Below are 25,559 nucleotides of genomic sequence, written 5' to 3'. Positions count from 1 at the left end.
AAAAGGCTACATATTGTATGGTTTCAACTGTATGACAATCTGGAAAAGGCCAACTAAGAAGACAGCAAAAAAAATCAGTGGTTGGTTGCCAGGGTTTAAGGAGGATGGAATGATAAATAGGCTGACAGATTTTTAGAGTTGTAGTATTCTGTATTATAGTATATTACACCATAATGATGGATATGCTTGGTGTTTTGACCTATATATAATGCCACATGAGCTCTACTGTAAATATGAATTCTGGGTGATAATGATGTATTAATGTAAGTTTGTCAATGGTAACAAGTGTACCACTCTCATGGAGTCTGTTAATAGTGGGGAGGCTATGAGTGTAGACAAAGGTATATGGAAACTCTACTTTCCACTCAGTTTTTCTGAAACCTAAAATTACTTTAAAAAATAAAGTGTATTAAAAAGTATATTAAACATAGTCCTATCTGTTTTTTACAGTGGTTGTATCATTTTGGATTTTACCAGCAGAGTAAGAGAGTTTCTGCTGATCAGTGATATCTTCACCATGAGGTAGTTTTGCCAGTGTCTTTTATTATAGTTAATCTAATGGGTACTTATTCAGTTGTAGTCCATTGTTGTTTTAATGTGTATTCCTTTAGTGGCTAATGATGTTGGAATATCTTCCCATGTGCTTACTTGGCATCTATATATCTTCTTTGGTAAAGAGTCTATCCAAGTAGTTTGCCCATTTTTAAAAAATAAATGTTTTATTTTGGAAAAATTTTAGATTTAGAGGAAAGTTGCAAAGATGATATATAAATTTCAAACCTTGGTACATTACTCTTATCTAAATTCTAGATTTTGCTTCACTAGTTCTTTGAAATGTTTTCCTACATTTTTGATTGAAGTGAAATTCATATAATATAGAATCAACCATTTAAAAACATATAAATTAGAGGCATTTAGTACATTCATAATGTTGTATAACCACCACCACTATATAATTCACATTTTTATCACCACAAAGAATAGCATTGACTCATTAAGCAGTTATTGCCCATTCTCTTCTTCAGCCACTGGCAACCATCAGTCTGCTTTCTGTTTCTAGGGACTTAACAATTCTGGGTATTTCATATAAATGGAATCATGTAATTTGTGCCCTTTTATGTATGACTTCTTTCACTTTATATGTTTCTGAGCTTCATCCATTTGTAGCATGGATCAGTACTTTTTAAACTTTAATAAAATATTTTTAAATTATGGTATAATACATGTAACATAAAATTTATAATCATACCCATATTTTAAGTGTGCAGTTCATTGGTACTAAGTATATTCATATTGTTTTGCAACCATCATCACCAGCCATCTCCAGAATTCATCTTGTAAAAATGAAATTCATTATTAATTGAACTGTAACTCCTCATTTACTCCTCTCCCAGGCCCTGGCAACCACCATTCTACTTTCTCTTTGCATTTGACTACCCTGGGTGCCTCATATAATTGAAATCATATATTTTTGTGTCTTTTTATTCCTGACTTATTTTACTGAGCATAATAGCCTCAAAGTTCATGAATCTTGTAGCATATGTCAGAATTTCCTTCCTCTTAAAAATTGAATGCATTCCACTGTATGTATATATTCCACATATTGCTGATCCATTTTAACTCTTGTCAATACTGCTGTTATGAATATGTGTATACAAACATCCCTTTGAGACTCTGTTTTCAATTTTTGGAAATATATACCCAGAAATGGATTAGCTAGATCATGCAATAAATCTAATAATTTTTATTTTTTGAGGAACAGCCATAGTGTTTTCTATAGCTGCTGTACCATTTCACATTCCTACCAGCAGTGAACAAGGGTTCCAATATCTCCATATCCTTAACACTTTTTATTTTCCATTATTATTATTATTTATGGTAACCATCACTATTGTGTGTGAAGTGGTATTTCATTGTGGTTTTGATTTGCATTTCCCTAATGATTAGGGATGTTGAGCATCTTTTTATGTGCTTATTGTTCATCTTTATATCTTTTTTAGAGAAATGTTTAAATCTTTGCCCATTTTTAAATTTTATTATGGAACTTTAGGAGTTCTCTGTATATTCTGGGTAATAGACCCTTAGATGATTTGCAGAAAATTCTCTACAGTCTGTCTTTTCACTTTCTTAATAACAATCTTTGAAGTACTAAAGTTTTAAATTTTGATGAAGGCCAATCTACCTTTTTTTTTTTCCTCTTTTTGATTATATTTTGGTGTGCTAAGAAACCACTGCCAAAGCCAAGGTCATTAAGACTTTCCCCTATGCTCTCTTCTAAAAGTTTTATAGTTTAGCTCTTAAAGTCACTGATGCATTTTTTCTATGTAATGGGAGGTAATGGTCTGCCTTCATTTCTCACACGTCAATTTCTAGTTGTCTTAGTACCATTTGTTGAAGAGACTATTTTTTACATCATAGAATTATCCTAGCAACTTGTTGAAAATCAGATGGTCACAGATGTATGGTTTTATTTCTGGAATCTTAATTTTACTCCATTGGTATATATATTTATCCCTATATATATGTATTCCTACACTGGTAATGCCGTTTTGATTAGTATAGATAATGGTACTGGGAAGTGTGATTCTTCCTACTTTCTTCTTTTTCAATACTATTTTGGTTATTCTTGCTTCAGCATTTCCACACAAATTTTAGGATAATCTTTTCCATTTTGCAAAAAAGGCTTTTGGTATTCTGGTAGGGTCTGGGTTGAATCTATTAGATTGTTTTGGGTGATACTAATATTTAAACAATATTAAGCCTTTCAGTCCATGAACAGGTGATATCTTTTATTGGGGCCTCTTTACCTGCTTTAACAATGTTTTTTAGTTTTCAGTGTACAAATCCAATATCTCCTTGGTTAAATTTATTTCTAGGTATTTTATTCTTTTAGAGACTTCTAAGAATTTTTAAATAGATTCTTTTAAAAAATTTTCCTTGCTGGTATATAGAAACACAACTGATTTTGCTTATTTATGTTATACCCTGCAAGTTTGTTAACTTCATTTATTCTAGTTGTTCTTTTGTGGTTTCTTTGGGATTTTATACATATAGGATTATGCCGTCTGTTAGAAGGGATGATTTCATTTCTTTTTCATTTTTGAATGCCTTTTATTTTTTGCTTAATTTCTCGGAGTAGAACTTCCAGTACAGTGCTAAAAACAGGCATCCTTATCTTGTGCTGAATTTTAAGAAGGAAAGTTTTTAGCTTTCATCATTGAGTAGGATCTTGTCTGCGGGTTTTTCGGGAATACCCTCGGTCAGTTTCAGGAAGTTCAATGAAGGAGTGGTCAATTTTATTAAATCCCTTTTCAGTATCACTTGAGGTGTATCTGTATCATTTTTTTTTCTTTTGTTCTATCAATGTTGTTTTTATATCTTTTATTTTCTTCTGTTGAACCACCCTTACATTTCTGGAATAAATCCCACTTGGTCATGGTACAAAATCCTTTTAATATGCTGTTGGATTCTGTTGGCTAATATGGTATTGAATTTCTACATGCATATTCATAGGGGATATTGGTCTCTTATTCATTGTGGTATTGTCTAGCTTTGAAATTAGGGTGATGTTGATATCATAGAAGGAGTGAGGAAATGTTCCCCCTCTTCTATTTTTTGGTAGAGATGGAGAAGTATTAGCATCAGTTATTTAAATATTGGGTAGAATTCACCAGCCATCTCATCTTTGGTCTTCCTTTGTTAGAAATTTTTGAGTACTGACTCAATATCATTACTTATTTTAGCTATGTTGAGATTTTCTTCTTGAGTCAGTTTTTGAAAATTCATGTGTTTATAGGAATTTGCCTGTTTCATTTAGGTTATCTAATGTTAGTATATAGTTGTTCAAAGTATTATCCTCTTTTCTGTAAGTTTGATATTAAGTCCCTACTTTCATTTTGATTTTAATTATTTGTATCCTCTCCTTTTTTCTTAGTCTAGGTAAAGTCTTGTTGATTTGTTGATCTTTTCAAAGAACCAACTTTTGGTTTTGTTGATTATTGTTTTTCTGTTTTCTGTTTTGTTTATCTTTAATCTTTATTATTTCTTTACTTCTGCTAGCTTTGGGTTTAAGTAAGTCTTTTCTAGTTTGTTGAAGTATAGAGTTGGGTTCTTAATTTGGGATCTTACTTCAACATAGGCATTTAGTTATAAATATCCTTCTGAGCAATGTTTTTGGTATAACCCATAAATTTTGCTTTTATTTCATGTGTCTCAAAGTATTTCACATTTCACTTGTGATTTCCTTTTTGACCTTTTGGCTGTTTACAAGTGTGCAGTTTAATTTCCAAATTTTGTGAATTTCAGTTTTTACGGATTTCCAGTTTCATCCCCTGGTGGTTAGAGAAAAAACTTTGTATGATCTTAATCTTTTTTTTTTTTTTTTTTTTTAAAGTAGCCAGAGAGACAGGCAGAGATTGAGGAGGAAGCAGGGTCCCTGCCGAGCAGAGAGCCTGACTCGCGGCCTGATCCCAGGACCCTGAGATCACGACCCGAGCTGAAGGCAGAAGCCTAACCCACTGAGCCTCCCAGGTGCCCCTGATTTTAATCTTTTTAAGTTTATTGAGGCTTGGAGCCAAAGCCCTCTCTTCCTCCACCTCATGGCAGAACCCCAGGACAGAGCCTCAGATGAAAGAAACTATCATGAACCAGGAGAAACTCACCAAACTGCAAGCACAAGTGCGCATTGGTGGGAAAGGAATTATTTCCCAAAACAAGAAAGTGTTCATAGAACAGCTACAGCAGATGGTAAAAAAACTTCAGTTCTCCTTAAAGAAGTTAGCGGTAAACAATATCTCTGATATTGAAGAAGTAAATATGTCCACAAACCAAGGAACAGTGATCACTTTAACAACCCCAAAGTTCAGGCATTGGGGGTGCTGAAAACTTTCACCATTTTAGGGCATGCTGACACAAAGCAGCTGATGAAGTGCTACCCAGTATCTTAAACCAACTTGATGTGGACAGTCTGACTAGTTTAAGAATACTGGTTGAAGCTCTGCCCAAACAATTCTGTGGATGGAAAAATACCACTTGCTACCTGAGAGGATGATGATAATGAAGTTCCAGATCTTGTAGAGAATTTTAATGAAGCTTCCAAGAATGAAGCAAACTGAATTGAGTCAAATTCTGAAGAAGATAAAACTTGAAGTTACTGGGAGCTATTATTTTATATTATGACTGCTTTTTAAAATTTTGTCCATGGATCTGATGAAATCTAGGTCTCTAATATTTTTAAGACAAAGCCCCATGGATACTGCAACTCTTTTCACTTTTTGCGTATACACAATTCATTCTTTGCAGCTAATTAGGCTGAAGAAGCCTAGGAATAATGTTGAAACAAGGTTAATAAAGTATTTTGCCTAGGAAAAAAAATTACTGAGGCTTCTTTTGTGGCCTAAAATATGTTTTAACCTCAAGAATGTTCAATGTGTACTTAAAAAGAGTATGCAATTCTATCGTTATGTGGAATACTCTGTCTGTTAAAACTAGTTGGCTTATAGCATTATTCACATTCTCTATTTCATGTTTAATCTCCTGGCTAGATTTTCTATGCACCACTGAAAGCAGGCTATTGAATTCTTCAACTATTATTACTAATTCTCTAATTAGTAATTAGTTTCTAATTAGTTTAATTTACTCCCTTCAATTTTTTTAAATGTTGCTTCATATATTCTGGGTTCTGCTGTTTGTGCACATTGTCTGTAATTTTATATCTTCTCACTAAATTAACTCTTTTATCCTTCTTTGTTTCTTAAGGTCTATTTTGGTCTTAGTATTGCCATATGAACTCTCTTTTGGTCATTACTTGCATGGAGTCTTTTTCCATCCTTTTAATTTCAACCTATTTGTATTTTTTGATCTAAAATGCTCTCTTGTAGATAATATATAGTTAGATTATATATTTTTAAATCTATTCTGCCAGTCTGTCTTTTAATTGGTGAGTTTAATCCATTTGAAGTAATTACTGATAAGGAAGAATTTCTGCCATTATTTAATTTGTTTTCCAGAAATATACCTTTGTTCATGAATTGATCCAATATTGCCTTCTTTTATATTTAATTTTCCCCAGTGCATCTTTTTATTCCCTTCATATTTCCTTTTGTTTTTTTAGTTATTAATGGTTATGCTGGTGATTACAAATTCACAACAATGCCTTTTGAATTCTACCAATTTAGCTTCAATAGCATACAAAACTCTGTTGCTTTAAATGTCCATCACCTTCCCTTATATTGTTGTCTTCATATATTTATTTATTACAGTTCAATTAAAGATTTATATCTTTGACTCTTAAATCATGTAGGAAATAAGAGTTGAAACCCAAAAATATAATAATATTGGCTTTTAATCTAACTATGTAGTTACTTTTACCACTGTTCTTTATTTCTTTATATATCTTCAGGTTACTGTCAAATGCCTTTTCATTTCAGTCTGTAGAGCTCCCTTTAGTATTTCTTGTAGGGAAGTTCTATTAGTCATGAACTCTCTTTGCTTTTGTCTATCTGGCAATGTCTTAATTTCACTTTAAATTTTGAAAGAACATTTTACCAGATAAAGGAATTCCTTGTTGATACTTTTTCTCCATCACTTTAAATATGTTACCCACTGCCTTCTGGCCTCTTTGGCTTCTTACGTGGATTTGGCTGGCAAAATTATTGAGGATTTCTTATTCATGATGAGTCACTTCTCTCTTGCTTCTTTTAAGATCCTCTTTTTGTAAAGTTTGATTATAATGTATCTGAGTGAGTATCCCTTTGAATTTATTACATTTGGAGTTTAAAAAATTTCTTGGATGTGTGGCTTATGTCTTACCTCAAGTTAGAGAAGTTTCCAGCTATTATTTCTTCAAATATTGTTTCTTCTCCCTTTTCTCTTCTCTTCTTCTCTTTCTCTTCTCAAGTATTCCTATAATGTGTTGGTATGCTTGATAATGTTTCACAAATCCCTTAATCTCTATTCATTTTCCTTTGTTTTACTTTTGTTCTTCAATATCAGTAATTTCAATTGTATTTCAGGCTGGCCAGTTTCCTCTGCTACTCAAATCTGGTGTTGAACCTTTCTGGTGAGTTTTTCATTTTAGCTATTGTAATTTTAGCTCCAGAATTTCTACTTTTTTCCTTTTTTTTAAAAAAAAATATTTATTTATTTATTTATTTGACAGACAGAGATCACAAGTTGGCAGAGAGGCAGGTAGAGAGAGAGGAGGAAGAAGGCTCCCTGCTGAGCAGAGAGCCAGATGCAGGGCTTGATCCCAAGGGCCCTGGGATCATGACCTGAGCTGAAGGCAGAGGCTTTAATCCACTGAGTCACCCAGGTGCCCCTACTTTGTTCCTTTTTATAATTTCTATTTCTTTGTTGATGGTCTCTGTTTGTTCACTGTTATTCAAGATTCTTTTTTTTTCTTTTAAGATTGATTTATTATAAAGAGAGCATGGAGGAGAGGGGCAGAAGGAGAGGGAGAGAAAAAATCTCAAGCAGACTACCTGCAAAACAGAGATTCCTATGTGGGGCTCAAGATCCTGAGATCATGACCTGAGCCAAAATAAAACATTGGATGCTCAACTGACTGAGCCACCTGGGTGCCCCCAGTGTTATCCAAGATTCTTAATTGGTTTTTATTTTGGGCTTGCTTTAGATTCATGGTTTATTAATCTTTTTAAAAATTAGTTATTTTTTTATCATGTTTTAAGCATTCTAAAAAGTCTTATTTTAAAAGTCTTTTTATTTTTTATTATTTATTTATTTATTTATTTGACAGACAGAGATCACAAGTAGGCAGAGAGGCAGGCAGAGAGTGAGGGGGGAGCAGGCTTCCCTGCTGAGCAGAGAGTCCGATGTGGGACTCGATCCCAGGACCCTGGGATCATGACCTGAGCCGAAGACAAAGGCTTAACCACTGAGCCACCTAGGCGCCCCTAAAAGTCTTTTTAAAATTATGTTCAGTTAGTCACTGTATAGTACATCATTAGTTTTTGATGCAGTGTTCAATGATTCATTAGTTGCATGTAACACCTGGTGCTCCTCATAATACATGACCTCCTAAATACCCATCACCCAGCTACCCCATACCCCCATCCTCTCCTCTGAAACCCTTAAAACTGGAAAACCCTTTTTTTCCAGAATTCATAGTCTCTCATGGTTCATTTCCCTCTCTCATTTCTTCCCTTTCAGTTTTCCCTACCTTCCTCTATGGTTCTCTGTGCTATTCCTTATGTTCCACATATGAGTGAAACCATATGATAACTGTCTTTCTCTGCTTGACTTATTTCACTTAGCATATGCCCCTCTAGTTCCATCCATATTGATACAAATGGTGGGTATTCATCCTTTCTGATGGCTGAGTAATATTCCATTGTATATATGGACCACATCTTCTTTATCTATTCAACTGTTAAAGACCATCTCAGCTCCTTCCACAATTTGGGTATTATGGACATTGCTGCTAGGAACACTGGGGTTCATGTGCCCCTTCTTTTCATTACTTCTGTATCTTTGGGGTAAATACTTAGTAGTGCAATTGCTGGGTCATAGGAAGCTCTATTTTTAACATCTTGAGGAATCTCCATACTGTATTTCAGAGTGACTGTAGCAGTTTGCATTCCTACCAACAGCGTAACAGAGTTCCCCTTTCTCCACATCCTTGTCAACATTTTTTGTTTCCTGTTTTGTTAATTTTTGCCATTTTAACTGGTGTAAAGTGGTATGTCACTGTGGTTTTGATTTGTATTTTCCTGATGGCTACTGATGTTGAACATTTTTTCTGTGTTTGTTAGTCATTTTTATGTCTTCTTTGGAGAAGAGTCTGTTCATGACTTCTGCCCATTTTTTGACTGGATTACTTGTTTTATGAGTGTTGAGTTTGAGAAATTCTTTATAGATCTTGGATACCAGCTACTTATCTGAAGTGTCATTTGCAAATATATTCTCCCATTCCATGGGCTGCCTCTTAGTTTGACTGTTTGCTTTGCTGTGCAGAAGCTTTAGATCTTGATGAAGTCCCAAAAGTTCACTTTTGCTTTGTTTCCTTTGCCTTTGGAGATGTATCTTAAAAGAAGTTGCGGTGACCAATGTGTTGAATGGCCACAATGGCCGATGTTGCATGTGGCCAATGCCCATGTTCCCCTCTAAGATTTTGATGGATTCCTGTCTCACATTGAGGTCTTTCACCATTTTGAGTTTATCTTTGTGTATGGTTTAAGAGAATAAAAGGTCTTTGTTATTCTTTTAATAAAATTCATTTCAACTGGAATGAATTGTTATGGTAAATTTTTTGTAGCATGCCAGAATTTTTCTCTACCTTCCCTTCTTTACTCTCTACTGTAGTAGTTTTGTAGTTATTCCACTAGCTTCTAAATCCTTACTCAATAATTTTCAGAATTCTTGATCTATGATATTACTAGAGATCTGAAACAAAAATTTTGCTACTGATCTAGTTAGTGAGAAACCAGGCCCTCATGCAAGTGAGGGTTCAAAATCCTTCAGTCTTTAGGGTTTGTTTCTGTTTTTTACATTTTGTTTTTCTTATGTCATTAATTTGTAATTAAGGAATACAATTTGAAATAGTCTATAAATATTGAGGTTTTCTTGTGGCTTTAATATAGGTTTAAATTTTGTAAATTTTTCAATGGGTACTTGAAAATGATATTTCTAAGATATAAAATTCAATATATATGAAGTAACTCTTCCATGTAAACTCTCTTTTTTCCTCAGAATTCTTTCTTATTTTTTGTTGTCATTAAATTATGTTAAAATCTCTCATTATTACTGCATTTCTGTTTCTTCTTATGCTTTTATGGTTTTTGAAGTACAATTATTAATCCATATTAATTGGTTTATTAATTTTTTTGTTTACACTTTCATTTTATGAATTTTGTCATTTATTTTCATTCATTCTTATTATTATGTTCAATTAGCCAGTACATAGTACATCATTAGTTTTTGATGTAGTGTTCAGTGATTCATTAGTTGCATAGAACACCATTGTGGATGTACATTTCATCACTGTAAATATAAGCACTCTAATTTAATGTATTTTGTCTTAAACTCAACTTAGATATTAATATAATAACTCCTGTCTTATTTTTGCCAGTAGTTGTCTAATATATCCTAGTACTAAACTTTGAGTCACCTTGCTTTAGATTTTCTCTTATTGGATTTTATTATGTGATAAATGCTGAAAAACCTTTCTCTTAAAATAAAAGCATATTAATTTACTACGTCTATTGACATGAGAGAAGTTCATCCTAGTCCTATTTTAAAGAACATATTGATTATTTTACTTAATTTTCTACGTGACAATTTACATACCACCTCATCTCCCCTCTTAAGTTAATGAAACAATTTTCCATAATGAACTGCTTAAAAGCAGCTTTGGTAAAGAATGGGATAAAGCAGCAAAAAAAAAAAATTAAGCATTTGCCAATGATATTTAAACACAACATAGAAATGATATTTGCACGATACATGTTTTCATTCTTTCCTTGTGGTTGGTTTTCCTCACCATCATGCAAATGACAGACCTGAAGTCAGGTACTGTTTGTCATATTAGGTCAAAGAGATTCACTCAGCTTCAAATTATTTGAAGGGCTTGGAGGGCTTGAAGATTCTAAGATTTTGAAATCCCAAATTGTCATGGCTCCATTAATTCCTGTGGGGCAGAGTTTTCAGCAGTCTTGCTTTTCCACTTGAGTAATGCTATCTCTTCTGGTGCAGTATCTCTGATGCTGGATGCAGTACTCAGTTGTGACTCTCTTGTCCATGTTCTGGAAGTATTCCATAGCTAACCTGCTGTGCTGGAAGCTGTGCTTTGGAATGTCCAGTTTGGAGATTAGATTTAGAGCCATGGTCATCTTAGTTAAAGAACACTGGGTAGCAATCATGGCTGGCAGCTACACAACGCTGTATTGTCTGAGACAAAGAATTCATTCAGCATTCAGGAGTGGCAGCAACTGTTTTCAGATGAAACCTGAACACCGTTTGAGGCATCAGCAATAGGCACATTGCTGTCATGGTTGACCTAGGTCATAGAGCTCCCACAGGCAGAGAAGGTGAAGCTAAGAGCGAGCTCCCAGTACCAGTGAACAGATATCAGCTAACCAAAATGCATCTTGCTGCGCTACAGTATACTGGTTCATCTTCATCCACTTCTTCAATGTATACAGGAGCACTCTGCATTTGAAGTCATATAATCCTACTGCTAGGAAAACATTGTTGGGATGCCATTCCAAACCAAAGACGTTTTAATGTGTTTGCTTATCCACTTGCCATTTTCATGCTCAAGTAATAAACAGAAATGAATTGTGCTTCACTATTCACAGCAAATTTGTTCTCTAGAGGGGATGACTTCAGAAAAATGGTTGCATAAGTAATTCTGAAGAGCAGGGTTAGCTTCCCGACACCATCTTTCTGACTCCAGCAAAGGACAATGTGGTCATTCTTGAAAGACCAACAAATACCTGCGATGTGTTCATTGTGTTCCTGGAGTTCATGCGGTTTCACCCACTGGCTCCCATTCTTGCAAATGTGAACTCTGGTTATTGTGGCTAAGGGCAATCTCAGTATACTAAGCAGGACAAGTGATTGGCTCTAGTAAAAAGTTGTTGTGGTGAAAATATTCTTGGTGTTTTCAAAACGTAGAAAGCTAGAATCAGGGCAGTCTCGAGAGTTTTAAAGTGGAGAATCTGAAGACTCTAGTCAATCAACATGAACAGGTTCTGTTGTACTCTCCCACTTTATAGTGCATTGTATCTTCCTGATTTTTTTCATATGTATTCTCCTTTGGTGAAGTTTTGGAGTATTTTACTTTTTTTCTAGTGGTGACTTTGTGTATTTTTCTTCTTAAATTGTTATCTATGAATAATAATTTATTTCTCCTTATGAAAAATGAAATTAGTGCCGTTCTTCTTCTGCTTGTCTTTGTTCTCACTTTACCACCAATTAACCACCAAATTTAGCTATAGAATTCTCTTTTTCGCAACTCTAACCTCCTCTCTACATTCCATCTCTCAATTTTAAAATTTCATTATGATTTCTATATTATTACAGATTTTAAGTTTACTCTATTTTGTGATCATATTTGCCACTGTTGCTTGACTTTAGTTCTACACTTAAATAAGTTAAATAATCATTACAGTTCTTTGACCATGGCCTTTCCATGCATCTTTTCATTGGCTAGAATTCATCTTGTAATAGATAATTTTTAAGGGCATATGGGTTTCATTTATAGTATTTGAAAGTGTAAATATAAATATAAATATACTCTAAAGTGTTTCATTTATAGTATTCTATCGTGCATCTATAACAATATATTTTTAATGTTATTTGCCAGCCCTTGGATTATGTACACTCAAGTCTTGAATTCTATAAAATTGATTTTTAGGTTTTTAATTCAAAATATTGTTAGGAAAGAGAAAAGTCTATTTTTTTGTTAAAAATGAGAAACAAGGGGTGCCTGTGTGGCTCAGTGGGTTAAAGCCTCTGCCTTCGGCTCAGGTCATGATCCCAGGGTCCTGGGATCAGGCCCTGTATCTGGCTCTTTGCTCAGCAGGGAGCGTGCTTCCTCTCTCTCTGCCTGCCACTCTGCCTACTTATGATCTCTTGTCTGTCAAATAAATAAATAAAATCTTAAAAAAAATGAGAAACAAGATAGTTTTCTACTAAATGTAAAAATGTTAGGTATAAAACAATCTCCCATGAATCTGCAACTACCTCATAAAATGCTAACTACTTAAGAGTTCGAACTGCATTAGGTATGAGGTTTTTGCTGCTGCTACTACTATTTTACTGTTATTGTTATACTGTTCTTTATTTAAGGATTGTTATAACAAAGAAGTTGCTTTAGTATCTAGAACTCTCCAACACCTTGTCTTTTTTCCCTTTGTCTTCAGTGAATAGTTCATGTACCCAGTTACTAATACTTTGATATAAATGAAAGTTAATCAATAATTTCTAATTTCTCATTGAATGGTTAACGTGGATGTCCCTGTAGAAACTCAACTCATTTTCCTTTCCTCTCAAACCAGACATTCTCCATGAGAACTATTCTTAACATTTTGACTCCTCCTATTTCCTATGTATTAGGAACCCTGTTCCACCCACTGTCTGTAATCCCATCAGTTGTAAATTCTCCCATGGGGACTGCTTTTCTCTTCATTTTCTTTGTTGTTATTCTACTTTACACCCTCATTTGGCCTTTGGCAATAACTTCTTAAACATCTTCCTCCTCACTAATGAATTATATACTACTGGAAAATAATCTCCCCAAGCATGTTACAAGCAACCTAGGTATATTTTATACCAAGATTTTATATGTCAGAATTTACATTTATATAGATATTTATCCTTGTCTAGAAGCCTTAAGATTTTTTTTCTGGGAATTTCATTTTTTTTTAAAAGAAAGTACATTAACATAATTAGAAGTAGAGATTTAATGAGATTTTATTGTTAATCCTTCTAAGTGCAAAACCCTTTAGTAAAGTGACAAACACTTGACAATTTTCTGTACATCTGAATTTTCATAATTTATTTTTGCTCAAAATATGCATGAAAATAGTGGGAATGAAGCTGTTGGGAGGGAGACTTTGAGAAACTAACTGGAGACTTTGAGAGACTAACATTTGTAGAAATTGTTAATGTTTATTAATAACAACTATGCTAACTGATCTCCAGATCAGAATTATAACTAATAGAATTATAACTAATAGCTTCCTTTGCTATTTCTAATAAATATAGAAGTGGGTTGGAATTTTCTTTCTTCATTTGTAAAGTGGGAACAATATCAACTACCTTGTCTTGGGCAATATGTCCAAACATTTAGCATAGTATCTGACACAAAAATAGAACTTTCAATAAATAGAACTATAATGTTGATTCTTTCTTTGATATCCATTATCAATTATAATGGTAAAATACCAATGTATAACAATTTAATATTGAACTAATAATAATATTACCTAATATGTTAGTGCTTTGCATTTATAAAACATGAATTAATCAAATTCATAAAAGATTATATGTAATTAGATATTAAATGTAATAAATTATATGTTGTTTAACAGTTATTTAATTTAGATACAATGAGGTGAGATATGTGAATATGCTGCATAAACTTTGGGTAACATATTCTATGACCTAGCTTCAAATCTTTACCATTTATTAACATAACCTGTTTCTGCTCTGAAGAGAAAAAAAAAAAATGTTTGGGAATACCAAGAGCAACTTTAAGGAGCTGCTAAGTAAATCAAGTAAAATAGTCTATGTGAAGCAGCTTTATAAACTCTGAAAAGTAATGCAAAGACTAATTACTGCATTTTTATTGTTTTAAGCATGACATTAGCAGGATTTAATGCTATGGCTTTAAGTTAGAATAAAGGAGATGAAAACAAAGGTAATTAAATTAAAAAAATTTATGCTGGAAAAAGCAGATAAAAGTTCTAAAGGAAAAATTTATGAAAATCTATTTAATAAAGCATTATTTATTTCAGAGCTTAAATTATGAATAAGCCTGTGACCCCCACAATAAATAAACTAAAAGTGAATCAAATTTTGTGTAACTTTTCTAAAATAAAAAAAAAAGCTAGGGCTCCATTCTTTTATGTATCATGCTTTTGTTGTTTTGTTGTTGTTAAATAGCACTAATTCTACATAATACTAATATGCAGAATAGGGAAAATAATTCTGGGAAAAAATGATGCTCATTTACATGATTACAGTCACAAAGGATAGGGTCTATATGCATGATTATTCAATGTTCAATAACATTTTCATGCTAAAAAGAAATGAAACATTATATATCTTGGTGTATAATGATTTATCAAACATAATTTTGTAAAATGATTGTTAACAAATGAAATGTTGAATGCTGCCAACAGAACTATATGGTGATTTTTAAGAAGCCTTTTTGAAAAGCCATCAAACACTGCCATCTAGGAAATTTTTCATTCATGGACTGGTTGGTAAAAATGTTCAGCCAAATGAATATAAGAAAACTTATAATTGTTGGCGTACCGTACCAAGATCAGCCTTAAGATCTGTTGGCAGACTTAACTTTCTTGATCCTTTAACTGAAACAACAGAAAAAGGAAAAAGGCAGTTGTTAATTATATAAAATTAAAAAGGAGTGTGGGGGAATAGTTGTTTTACAGTATAAGTATTAAATCCTGATGAGCATTATATTTAATGAACATGTATAGAAGCAGAAATACTGTCTGGTGTTAGTTTGTCATCATTCAGTAGTAAATATTTAATATGTAAACAGAAACATGAGAAAAGCAATTATTCTTACAGTAAATAAGTATATCTCTGCATATTTTTTTCACATGTGGTAGGAGATGTGATTTTTTTAATTTGGGAAGAAGCAAAAATCTATTTCAGATCAATCTAATAGGTAAAGAAATATTGCAACATATGTATGAGCTCATTTCATAAATAACTGATAAGTGTAAAAACTGATGATAAAACTCTCAACATATTTTTGAAATAGGTTTGAAGTGGCGGGGGGGGGGTGGGAGGTTGGGGTACCAGGTGGTGGGTATTATAGAGGGCACGGCTTGCATGGAGCACTGGGTGTGGTGAAAAAATAATGAATACTGTTTTTCTGAAAATAAATAAATTAAAAAAAAAAGAAAATTCTATTATAGATGTATATGATATAGTTAAAGAAATTTTACCATGCCAATGGCAGATGAAATGACTTCAGTATTCAATATTACAATGTTAAATTCAGTACATAAGATCTTGAAAATAAAAAATATTTGAAAATGGATTTAATTATATTATAAATCAAGCTATCAGACAATGTTTGAATAGACCAAGAAAACACCTATAATTTATTTAAAAACTTTCCTTAATAAAAATTTCACATTGTGTATCTCAAAATATTTAACTGGAATGCATGTTATCATAGAAATGCACAAGGGGGAAATCATGTTAGATGTTCTTCGTCAATACTTTAAGACTCTAATTGAATTATCAGTTAATTTATACCCTCTAATCTGTGATTTTTCTTTACAAATAGGAAAGTTATTTTAAAATAAAGATGCAGAAGACAGAATTGAAAGAATATTCAATTTAAAATCAGAAAACCTGGCTCACAAATTTCTGAATTTTGCTATGTAATATTACTTTGAAAAAAATCCCTTCATCAATTTGTAGCTTAATCTCATAGCTTAATCTTGTCTGCCAAATGACATTCTTTTTTTTTTTTTTAAAGATTTTATTTATTTATTTGACAGAGAGAGATCACAAGTAGGCAGAGGCAGGCAGAGAGAGATAGAGAGGGAAGCAGGCTCCCTGCTGAGCAGAGAGCCCGATGCGGGACTCGATCCCAGGACCCTGAGACCATGACCTGAGCCGAAGGCATCGGCTTAACCCACCGAGCCACCCAGGTGCCCCAAATGACATTCTTGATACTATCTTTAATGTTTCCACTGGAATATAATTGGGATACATTTTGTAACAAATTTTAGAAAGCCTAAATATATTATAAACTTAAATATATTTTTATGGGTCATACATATTATCTCTTGATTTTTTCCCCCCATTTAAAAATTAAAAACCCATTCTTATTTCACAAATCATACCAAGATAGATGGCAAGCTGGATTTGACCTGTGGACTGTGGTTTGCTGACTACTATATTCCATGCTAAACTACTTGAAAAAGGAAACCTAAGTATTATCATTCTAATAAAAATAATAGCAACAGGCAAGTGTTGCTATAAAGAGAAATTAAAAATAATTCTATTAAGATTAAGGCACAACAAAGAAATCAAATTTTAGTAATTTGGGTTTAGAATTAGCATAAACAAAAGTTATTTATATCAGAATATGGCAAACTAAATATATGTCATATGCTTCATAAGAGGTTGCAAATGTATTATATAAATTCACAGTTCAGATAACCTGAACGAGCTGGGGTGTGTTCAGTGTTTACAATAGTCTCTAATTTTTTAAATATCTAATAATAATGGAAGGATTTGTATCATAATTTATCTTGTTTCTATTTTGTTTTTAAATATGATATTTTGGGTCCCCTGGGTGACTCAGTCTGTTAAGTGGAAGACTCTTGGTTTTGACTCAGTTCACGATCTCAGGATCCTGGAATTGAGCCCTCTGACAGGCTCCATTTTCAGCGGGGAGTCTGTGGATTTTCTCCCTCTCCCTGAGCCCCTCTCCCTGTTCGTTCTCTCTCTCTCTTTTTCATATAAATAAATAAATCTTTAAAAAATATGGCATTTCAACATATCTATATAGTATTATTTTTAAATGGATTAAAAAGATGTTTTCAAAAAGAGGGCAAAGAGTTCCTGCCTATTGGTCAGTAAGCCCAGATACATAACAAAGATCACAATGTCACATGCTCTCCCACTTCCCACTATTCTTTTTGATGGAAAATTCACATCCTATATTCTAGTATCTAACTAACTCTGGCTCCCAAATCTGCTCTAGTTTTTTGGATCCCCTCCTCCATTTTGTTACCTCTTTTTGGTTTTCTGTAGAAAGCCTGAAAACTGAGGTCCCCTCACAAACCCCATCTTCAGTTATATAACTGAGGGAGGGAAAGGGAATGATTCATGGTGGGATTAATTGGGGAACTTTAGTAACAGTGTTAATAATAGATGTCTATTATTCATGCACAGAATGAGTCTCCTCACCTGTCCAACTAGTATACTTTTTTGGGGAGGGAAGGGAGCAGTGCTCCTGTGTCCAGATAACCAGTAAACTCTTACTTGTTTTTCAAGACTCCTCAAAAATCACCTCCTTTCTGAATGTAGTTCCAAACTCAAGGCTTCATCTGATGCCATTATCTTAACCTTCATAGCCCCTTGTGTACATTTCCTTTATTACACTTAACACATTTTATTATACTTGATTTTTTTTTTTTTTACTCCTCATTAATATCCTGAAACTGAGTTCTCCAAAGGTGGGGGTTGTATTCCCAATACCTAATAAAGTACTGACACAGAGTAGGTGTACAATGAGTGTTTCTAAAAAGATGTTGAAAAAAAAAAACATTAAAATCAAAAGGTAGGAGTTACTCTGAAAAAGGCTAAGCAAACAGAGAAAGTATGTTTAAGTATTAGAGAAATATGTTGTTACACAGGAATATTTGAGGAATTTGGGTTGGAAGATAAGTATGGCAATTTGTCTTGGAAATGTATAGAATGGAAACAATACATATTAACCTTTGCAATGTGCCCCTGGGAATGTCATTCTCTGAATTTCTTCATTTTTACTGTTCTCTAAGCTAAAGTATATACACCACTGTGATTACATATTGTTAGCGGAAGGGGAGAAAATGGTTAACAGAAACTTCTCACTACACTCTGGCTCAGGACATTGCACAAAAAAGAGAATCTTGGTTCAAAGGAATCTTAGAGGTCTTTTACTCCAATACCTTATTCAATGGAACTATTTCTCCTACAACATTCTTGATATTCTGTCTGTTTAAGTAGTTATGGTAGAAAATTATAAAGGTATAAAAAAATCCAATTTGGGGTTGTTATATTACTACAAAATTTCCTTCTATGTGAGCTCAAACTGCTTTCCTTTACCATTTATAATTTGTCCCAGTTCTAACCTCTGGAGCAACAGAGTAAATGATTCTTGCTCTCGCATGCCAGATCTTAAAGCGTCTACGGAGACTTATGGGCCACCTCCAGGTTACTCTCAGTAGATCAGCAAGAATTTTTAAGAAGGTGATACTGATATGAAGAGGTTGGCAGATCACATTTTGAGAAATAACATTTTATGGTTTTATGAATATTAACCAACTTATGGGACTTTCACTAGAGACCCTTCCACATAAAGTATTTCCTGAGGTGCATCTCAGATTTTTCACACGAAAGACCATATTGTCCACAGTTGTTAAATTATGTGTAGATACAATTACAGATAGATATAGCTAATATTTTGATAAGCTTTTAAAATTGATTATTATATATTTGTGTTGACAGTTACTTTTTTGATTCCTTTAAAAAAATTCATTATAACTTTGATCTTACATTTCCTAATTTTGAATGAAACATGGTAGTTATAAGGACAGGAAAGCCCCTGTTAGAAGAGGTTAGATGCCTTTTTTTTTTTCTCTCTGTAAATTTCTACAAAGACATTTGCTGTTCTTTAAGGCAGGTTTTCTGGTATTTGATGAAGTAAAATCCAGTGATCCAGAACACAAGGGAGCTGGATTCACGTTATGACTCAACCATTTACCAGATGAGTGATACTGGGCTAGTAGTTAATTAATCTCAGGAAGAGTATGTGCCTCTTTCTCTATAAAATGGGAGTAATAATAGTCCCTACTTCATAGGGACCTCATCAAAATTAATTAAAGGAATGTGTGTAATGCATTTAGCATTGTATGATATCTAATAGCATTTAATGTTAGCTATATTCATTACTAGTTCGCAAGAAAATATTGTCACTCTGTGGTATTCTATACAAAAATTACCTATCTTGGCAACATGTCCTATTTAAAATTTGGTGCTTTTGATTAAACACTGAATACCTGAGAAAGTCTCCAATTATATATAACACTATTATTTGTATGCTCTGCACAGTAGGACTTCCTAAGAGTCCACTATCTTTTCAATAGTAGTGTCATACCGTTAGTTCATCGTGGGCTTATTTTCCATGCAAATCTCTTTAAATAATGTGCATTATTATATAGAATAGTATCTTTCATCCTTCACATGTTGAAAAACTCTATGTCTTGGCTCATAGACTACAAGGCAGAAAATAATGCTATAGGTAATCTAGCTGCAGGGCAGGGAATATTGCTGCATAAAATGTTAGAGTTAAAACAGTTTGATTTCTTATGATTTTAGTTCTGTTAGATTCTGGGAAAATTGTCAGGAAATCCTTGTTACTTTAATATGTAATGGCGTATGTTTCTTTAAAAAACCCATGAAATTTATAATTATACACTAAAAAGATGTATTTTATCCTATGTAAGTTATATCTCAATAAAACTGAGTCAGAAAAATTGACAGGAAAGCATCTCCACAGGTGGGGTTAATCACTTACCTAATCACAAATATCACCTTCTGACTTACCTAGAGAATATTAGGTAAGATGGTATAAGAGATCAAAGATGATGCAAATGAATGAAATGATTGGCTGATAGCAAGAAACATATTAGTATTTAATAAATTCAGGCTTAAAGGTCAGGTGGCCAAGCCCTATGATAGCACCAGATCAGAAACCTTTGCAAGATTATTTTCTCTATTCTAGATTTTCTGCCTCTAAATTCAGGTTCAGTTACAGCAATGAGGCAGGGTAGTCTGGTGGCTAAGCATAGCTTATGCCAGAATGAGGTCATATGCTAAGCCCTAAATATGAACAGAACTTCAGGCATTTCAACAGTATTTTGCATAGGGATCATGTATATTCCGTGCATCAGATCCTTCAGTCATTTGTATATTCATTTGCTTTTTTCCTAACTCTTAATTCACGTCAAAGTCAAAGGAAAGTACAGCCTAGTTCATTTGAGGGATGTTGTATTGGCTTCTAACAACTATCAGAATAACAGAGAACAAACTGATGGTTATCAGAAGGGAGATGAGTGGGGGAACAGGTTATACAGGTGATAGGGATTAAGGAGTGTACTTGTGATGAGCATGGAGTGTTGCATGGAAGTGTTGAATCACTATATTGTACACCTGAAACTAATATTATACTATATGCTAACTTGAATTTAAGTACAATTATTTTAAAAAATAACATATAAAAAAACCTCCTCAAGTCATTGGTGCCACATTTGAATCAAAATTTTAGGAACACAACAAACCCTGATTCATTCTGAATATGGCTTACTACCTTAATGGGAAAAAACATAAAGAGATAGGCTAGAAGCTTCTAATTCAAAGCTTTTGATTAGTTCTTTCTTGGTTAGAAACAACTGGATTGACCTTTTGATTTCCACTGAAAGATTTTTACTTTGTTATGGCTAAACTACAACTAGTATTAGAAATTTACAATGGTCAAGAAGATCAAATTCAGTCTCTTTAGGCCATGGATGTTCATTATTATTTTTATAATAACCACTACTATATATTATTGACAATCTGTGTTCTGGAATTAGTATACCATTAAGGTTGAGAAACTTGGCTAAAGTTATAATGGTAGGAATGGCAGGTAAGTTCAAATTTCTGACTTCAAATCTATGCCTTTTCCAGTAAGAGTACAATATATATGTTATGTATGATATAGCAGATACCATGTGTGTAGGCCTAGATATCTTCTGCAAAATAAATAAATCTAATACTAAATTAAAAGTTTAGATTAAAATGCTTGTAAAGTTTATCTATGTATTGATTCATTTACTGACTAGTTGGAACAAAGTAATGAATTTCATTGGTCTCTATCTTCCCTAAGTTAGAAATTAATATAGAAAAAAAGCACCCAGTATGTATATAGGTATAGTACACACACACAATTTGGAGTTGCCATACCATGGTAGAGCCCTGGAAGGTCTACATACCTCCATATTACCACCTCCCCCACCCTTCCTGTTATGAAGTGACGATGATAAAGTCAGGCAAAGAAGGATCTTTATTTGAATTTTCCCAGCTTAAAAAAATGTTTAGGGTCATGACTCCACTTTTCTTGGTATATTAAAATAGTATTAGGTTTCTATCTGGATAACGTTAATGAATTAATGACTTTTTATTAGTGTTGTATGAACAAGAGTTAAATGATTATGAAACTTTATTTCTGTTCTTGTGTACCTTGAATTATAAATCCCCAGCGATTACTACGTTATTCAACACACTTTTTTTTTTAAAGCATATATAATAGTAGGACAAATAACTTGGGATCAAAGGACCTTGCAGTCTGAAGATTTGCGTTGATTCAGACTAAGCCATTTATTAGCAGGGTAACCATGGGCAAACGATGAAATTTTTCCTTAGTCATAATTTCTCCTCCCGTGTAAAAGGAGAACAACGCTAACCTTATATGGTTGCTATAGGACTGAGTAAAATAATACATATGAAAAACACTTTGCTTTAAAGTACTATACCAACATTGATTTTAATTTTTAGCAAACAAGGCTTAATAAATTCAAAATGTGATAATTTGGTGATTCTATGAACTATAAAAACTTAGGGGTGCCTGTGTGGCTCAGTTGGTTGAACGACTGCCTTCAGCTCAGGTCATGATCCTAGAGTCCCAGAATCGAGTCCCGCATCGGGCTCCCAGCTCACGGGGAGTCTGCTTCTCCCTCTGACCTTCTCCTCGCTCATGCTCTCTCTCACTGTCTCTCTCTCAAATAAATAAATAAAATATTAAAAAAAAAAAAACTTAAAAACGACTTTTGAAACCAGTTTTTCCTGGAACTTAAATGGTAAACTATATTTCTAATGTTTCATGTAAGGTATATTTCTTACATTCTTTTGAATTCTTTGCTAAAACATTCTCTTCGTAACTTAGTAACTTTGTCACTGCTTGGCTGTCCTTTAATTTCAACTGTGATTAGTTTTTTGCAATTCCTATATATTTTTTCTCTTTTTATTCATGAAATCCAGGAAAAAGCATAGGTTTTACAACCAAATGTAACCAAGTTGAAATTCTAGCTCTACTTATTTAATATTCTGAGCATCACTTTTCTCCTCAGAAAAAGACCTATCACAGGGGTGTTCTATTACACAAGAAAAAAAGAAACTAGTGTTTGGAAAACTGTGGATTACAATTATTTTTAAGTTCCCTGGTTACTGACTTTATTTGGAATTTAGAACATTGGTAAATTATTCTTAAAGTTGCAAATCTGGTCACAACCATTTTGTAATGAATGCTTAATTTAAGGGAGCTATACAACCTGTGTTTGATTTTGATTTGGTCCCTCTGAACAGCATCAAATATTCAATGGCTATGCATGAAACAGATTATAAGACCTTCCTTTCTGTTCTCTATTTCTGAGAGAACATTGCCTCTTTGAGGTAATTCTTTGGTGGAGTTTCCATGATCATCATAGTAGTTTGTGACCTTAGATAATAAATAACTATATTATGAAGAATGAAGAATTAGTAGAATTTTTACAAAACCACTCTATTTTTTGGCTCTTAAGTTTCCCTAAGTTCTCTGTTGGTCCCCCCATATTTTCGTATAGGTCTGATAAAGGTATACAGGTTTAAAGTAGAAAGATATCACTATCAAAACTATATAGGACACTTCAAAATCACAGATGTCTTAGGAATTCCCGTTTTATGCCTTATGAAGTCAGTGTCTGTGGTTTTAATTGATTCAGGGAAATTTGTCTTCATTCACGATGGGGGACCTGTATTTTCAGCACAAATAAGAATAAAGCTTTTGAGACCAATTGTGAAGTCCAGAAAATTGTAGAGACATGAAAACCTTGTTCGTTCAAAAGAGATTTTCACTTTCACCTGGCAAGTGATGTATTTGATTCCTCTGTCTCACAGCTGGTATTTCATTCCTATAAAAGCCTGGTGTTGCCTCAGGAGTTCTGGTAGCAAGTCCTAAAGGAAGGGAATAAAAGACTATTGGCATTTATCTTCTTAGCCCAAGTGAACCCAGAAGCTTTATTCTAGAGGTGAAATTCATAACTATTTGGAAGGGTCTCTACTTTGTGTCTTTATTTGAGTATTCCCCAACACAGGACTATCTGGAGGGAAGAAGCTTTTTCTTTGAAAGATGGAGTGGGGTTCTAGAAATGTAGAACCATATAGAAGGAGCATTCAAGCTAGGCTATAAGATGTAGTTCTAACCCAGGATTGAGAACAGAGCTGGTTAGTTCTTTGTTAGTATTTTGTGATGTTAGTCTCTATGATATTTTAATAAAGATATCTTTATTAAAGATACTTAAATAAACATATTTTAATAAAGATACATATTCCTATCACCTTAGTCTTCAATTGAACTTGATAGCATAGTAAGTCTGTTGTATATTGTGGACAGTGAGAATTATGAGGATTGATGGCTATATAGATAACAGCAGTACTAGAACCTATTGCTATCTTAGATAGAAAAAAATGTTCATTTGAGCAAATTATTTTTAAAGGCATACCTTAAAGGAAGAAAATGTAGAAAAATGTACATCTTGTGGACAGATACAACTCTACAGTTGAAGTCTTGGTTAATTTTCAATTCATTGTCCAAAGACAAAAGGCCTATTTCCTTTAGGGATTGCAGCTCTGTTCCAGGTAAGTGGAGCTAGGGTTGAATATTAGTTCAGGCTCATACCTTTGGGATGTTTATGTAGTATACAAATTGTACAGCCTTACATGGTGAGTGAAAAAGGGTTACATAGCTTTAAGAAAAAACAACTATTTGTAAAATTATTAGTTTAATGTTGGTTTCTTCAGATAGACTCTATTCCATCTGGCATAGAGTATGTTATTTTGTTCATTAGTTTATTCTCAGTAGATAACATAATATCTACATAACTGCAGATACTGGAAATTACTTGTTGAATAGTTGGGTAAATGAATAAATATTATGAAATGGTTATATTTTCCTGGAAGTTAAGAACATCACCTTTCTGGTTAGCTCACTGGAATTCTTTAAGCTCCCAATTCCTACTCTGTTTTCTCTCATTATTTTCAAATAAATGTTTAATAGTCTTAAACTTCACTCTTTTTACTTGCAGTTTACTGGGCTAAAGGGGAGTTTGAGATCCATGCAGAAATCAGGGTTATAAAATGATTATCAATCTCTGGCTTGCCTAATTACCAACCATTTTTATTCAGCTATTTGAATTCAATATTTTAATCAGACTTTAAAGGGGTGAAGGTTTAAGATTACAAAATAGATACTGAGAGAGTTAAGTATTGAAAAAACATTTTCACAGAGCCATGATTCTCAAGTGGTCCAGAGACCAGAAGCATAAGCATCATGTAGGAACTTGCTAGAGATGCAAAATTTCAAGCCCTACTCTAGACTTGGTGAAGTAGAATCTCTGACAGTCAGCATTCTGTGTTTTAACAAACTCTTCACTTGATTCTGATATAGGCTTACATTTGAGAAAAACTTCAGTAAGAAAAAAATAAAGAGAAGGCAAGAATAGTATTGGCTCTTAAATGCTATATATACATGAAAAAGGGGAGATATACCCAGGTACAAACATTATAATTGCCATTATTAATCAGACCTAGTGATGTGTTTCTTAGTGTATGAATCAAGGAGACATCAGGAGGCATGGTTGCTTTTCTTAGTTTTTCCAAAACTTAGGTATATTACATATATTCTAGTTCCCCTTAATTATATACTATTGATTTTGTCATTCATAAGTTAAACATTTTAACTGTTTATATCTTCATTCTTTTCTACTTTTAGAGACCATAGTCTTCATGAGTTTTGTAAACTACTGTTAAAATCTTTTATTCAGTTACATTTTAGTTTTATGAGGTTGGGCTAAAATATCTGCATTTACCTTAACTATACCTTTCCTGATAATCTAGATACAGTAATTCCTACAATAGGAAGAGATTGAAGAATGTAATTTTATGTATATGTGTTGTTGTAGTATTCTAGGTATAGCATTGGGTGCATTCTCCATCATGGGCTTAGAAAGACCCTTTAATACAATACAATTATTTTTCTTTTT

At 33.2% G+C, this 25,559-nt stretch overlaps 1 protein-coding gene and 1 pseudogene across 6 annotated transcripts in view; both read right to left on the bottom strand.

The window, feature by feature from the left end:
* STXBP5L (syntaxin binding protein 5L) overlaps positions 1–25,559 on the bottom strand; it is a 415,834-nt gene that overhangs the window by 47,829 nt on the left and 342,446 nt on the right. For 4 of the 6 annotated variants that reach the window (XM_044251475.1, XM_044251473.1, XM_044251476.1 and 1 more), the window contains one exon: positions 23,380–23,472. The exons of the other annotated variants lie outside the window; for them this stretch is intronic. In XM_044251475.1, coding sequence (XP_044107410.1) covers positions 23,380–23,472 — 93 coding nt within the window. The remainder of the gene's footprint in view (positions 1–23,379; positions 23,473–25,559) is intronic. 6 annotated transcript variants of the gene reach the window in all.
* LOC122908400 lies at positions 10,548–18,613 on the bottom strand (annotated as a pseudogene).

Source organism: Neovison vison, chromosome 6, assembly GCF_020171115.1.
Source record: "Neovison vison isolate M4711 chromosome 6, ASM_NN_V1, whole genome shotgun sequence".
Taxonomy (NCBI): domain Eukaryota; kingdom Metazoa; phylum Chordata; class Mammalia; order Carnivora; family Mustelidae; genus Neogale; species Neogale vison.
The sequence above is the reverse complement of the archived record's forward strand: the minus strand, read 5'-3'. Positions and strand labels throughout refer to the sequence as shown.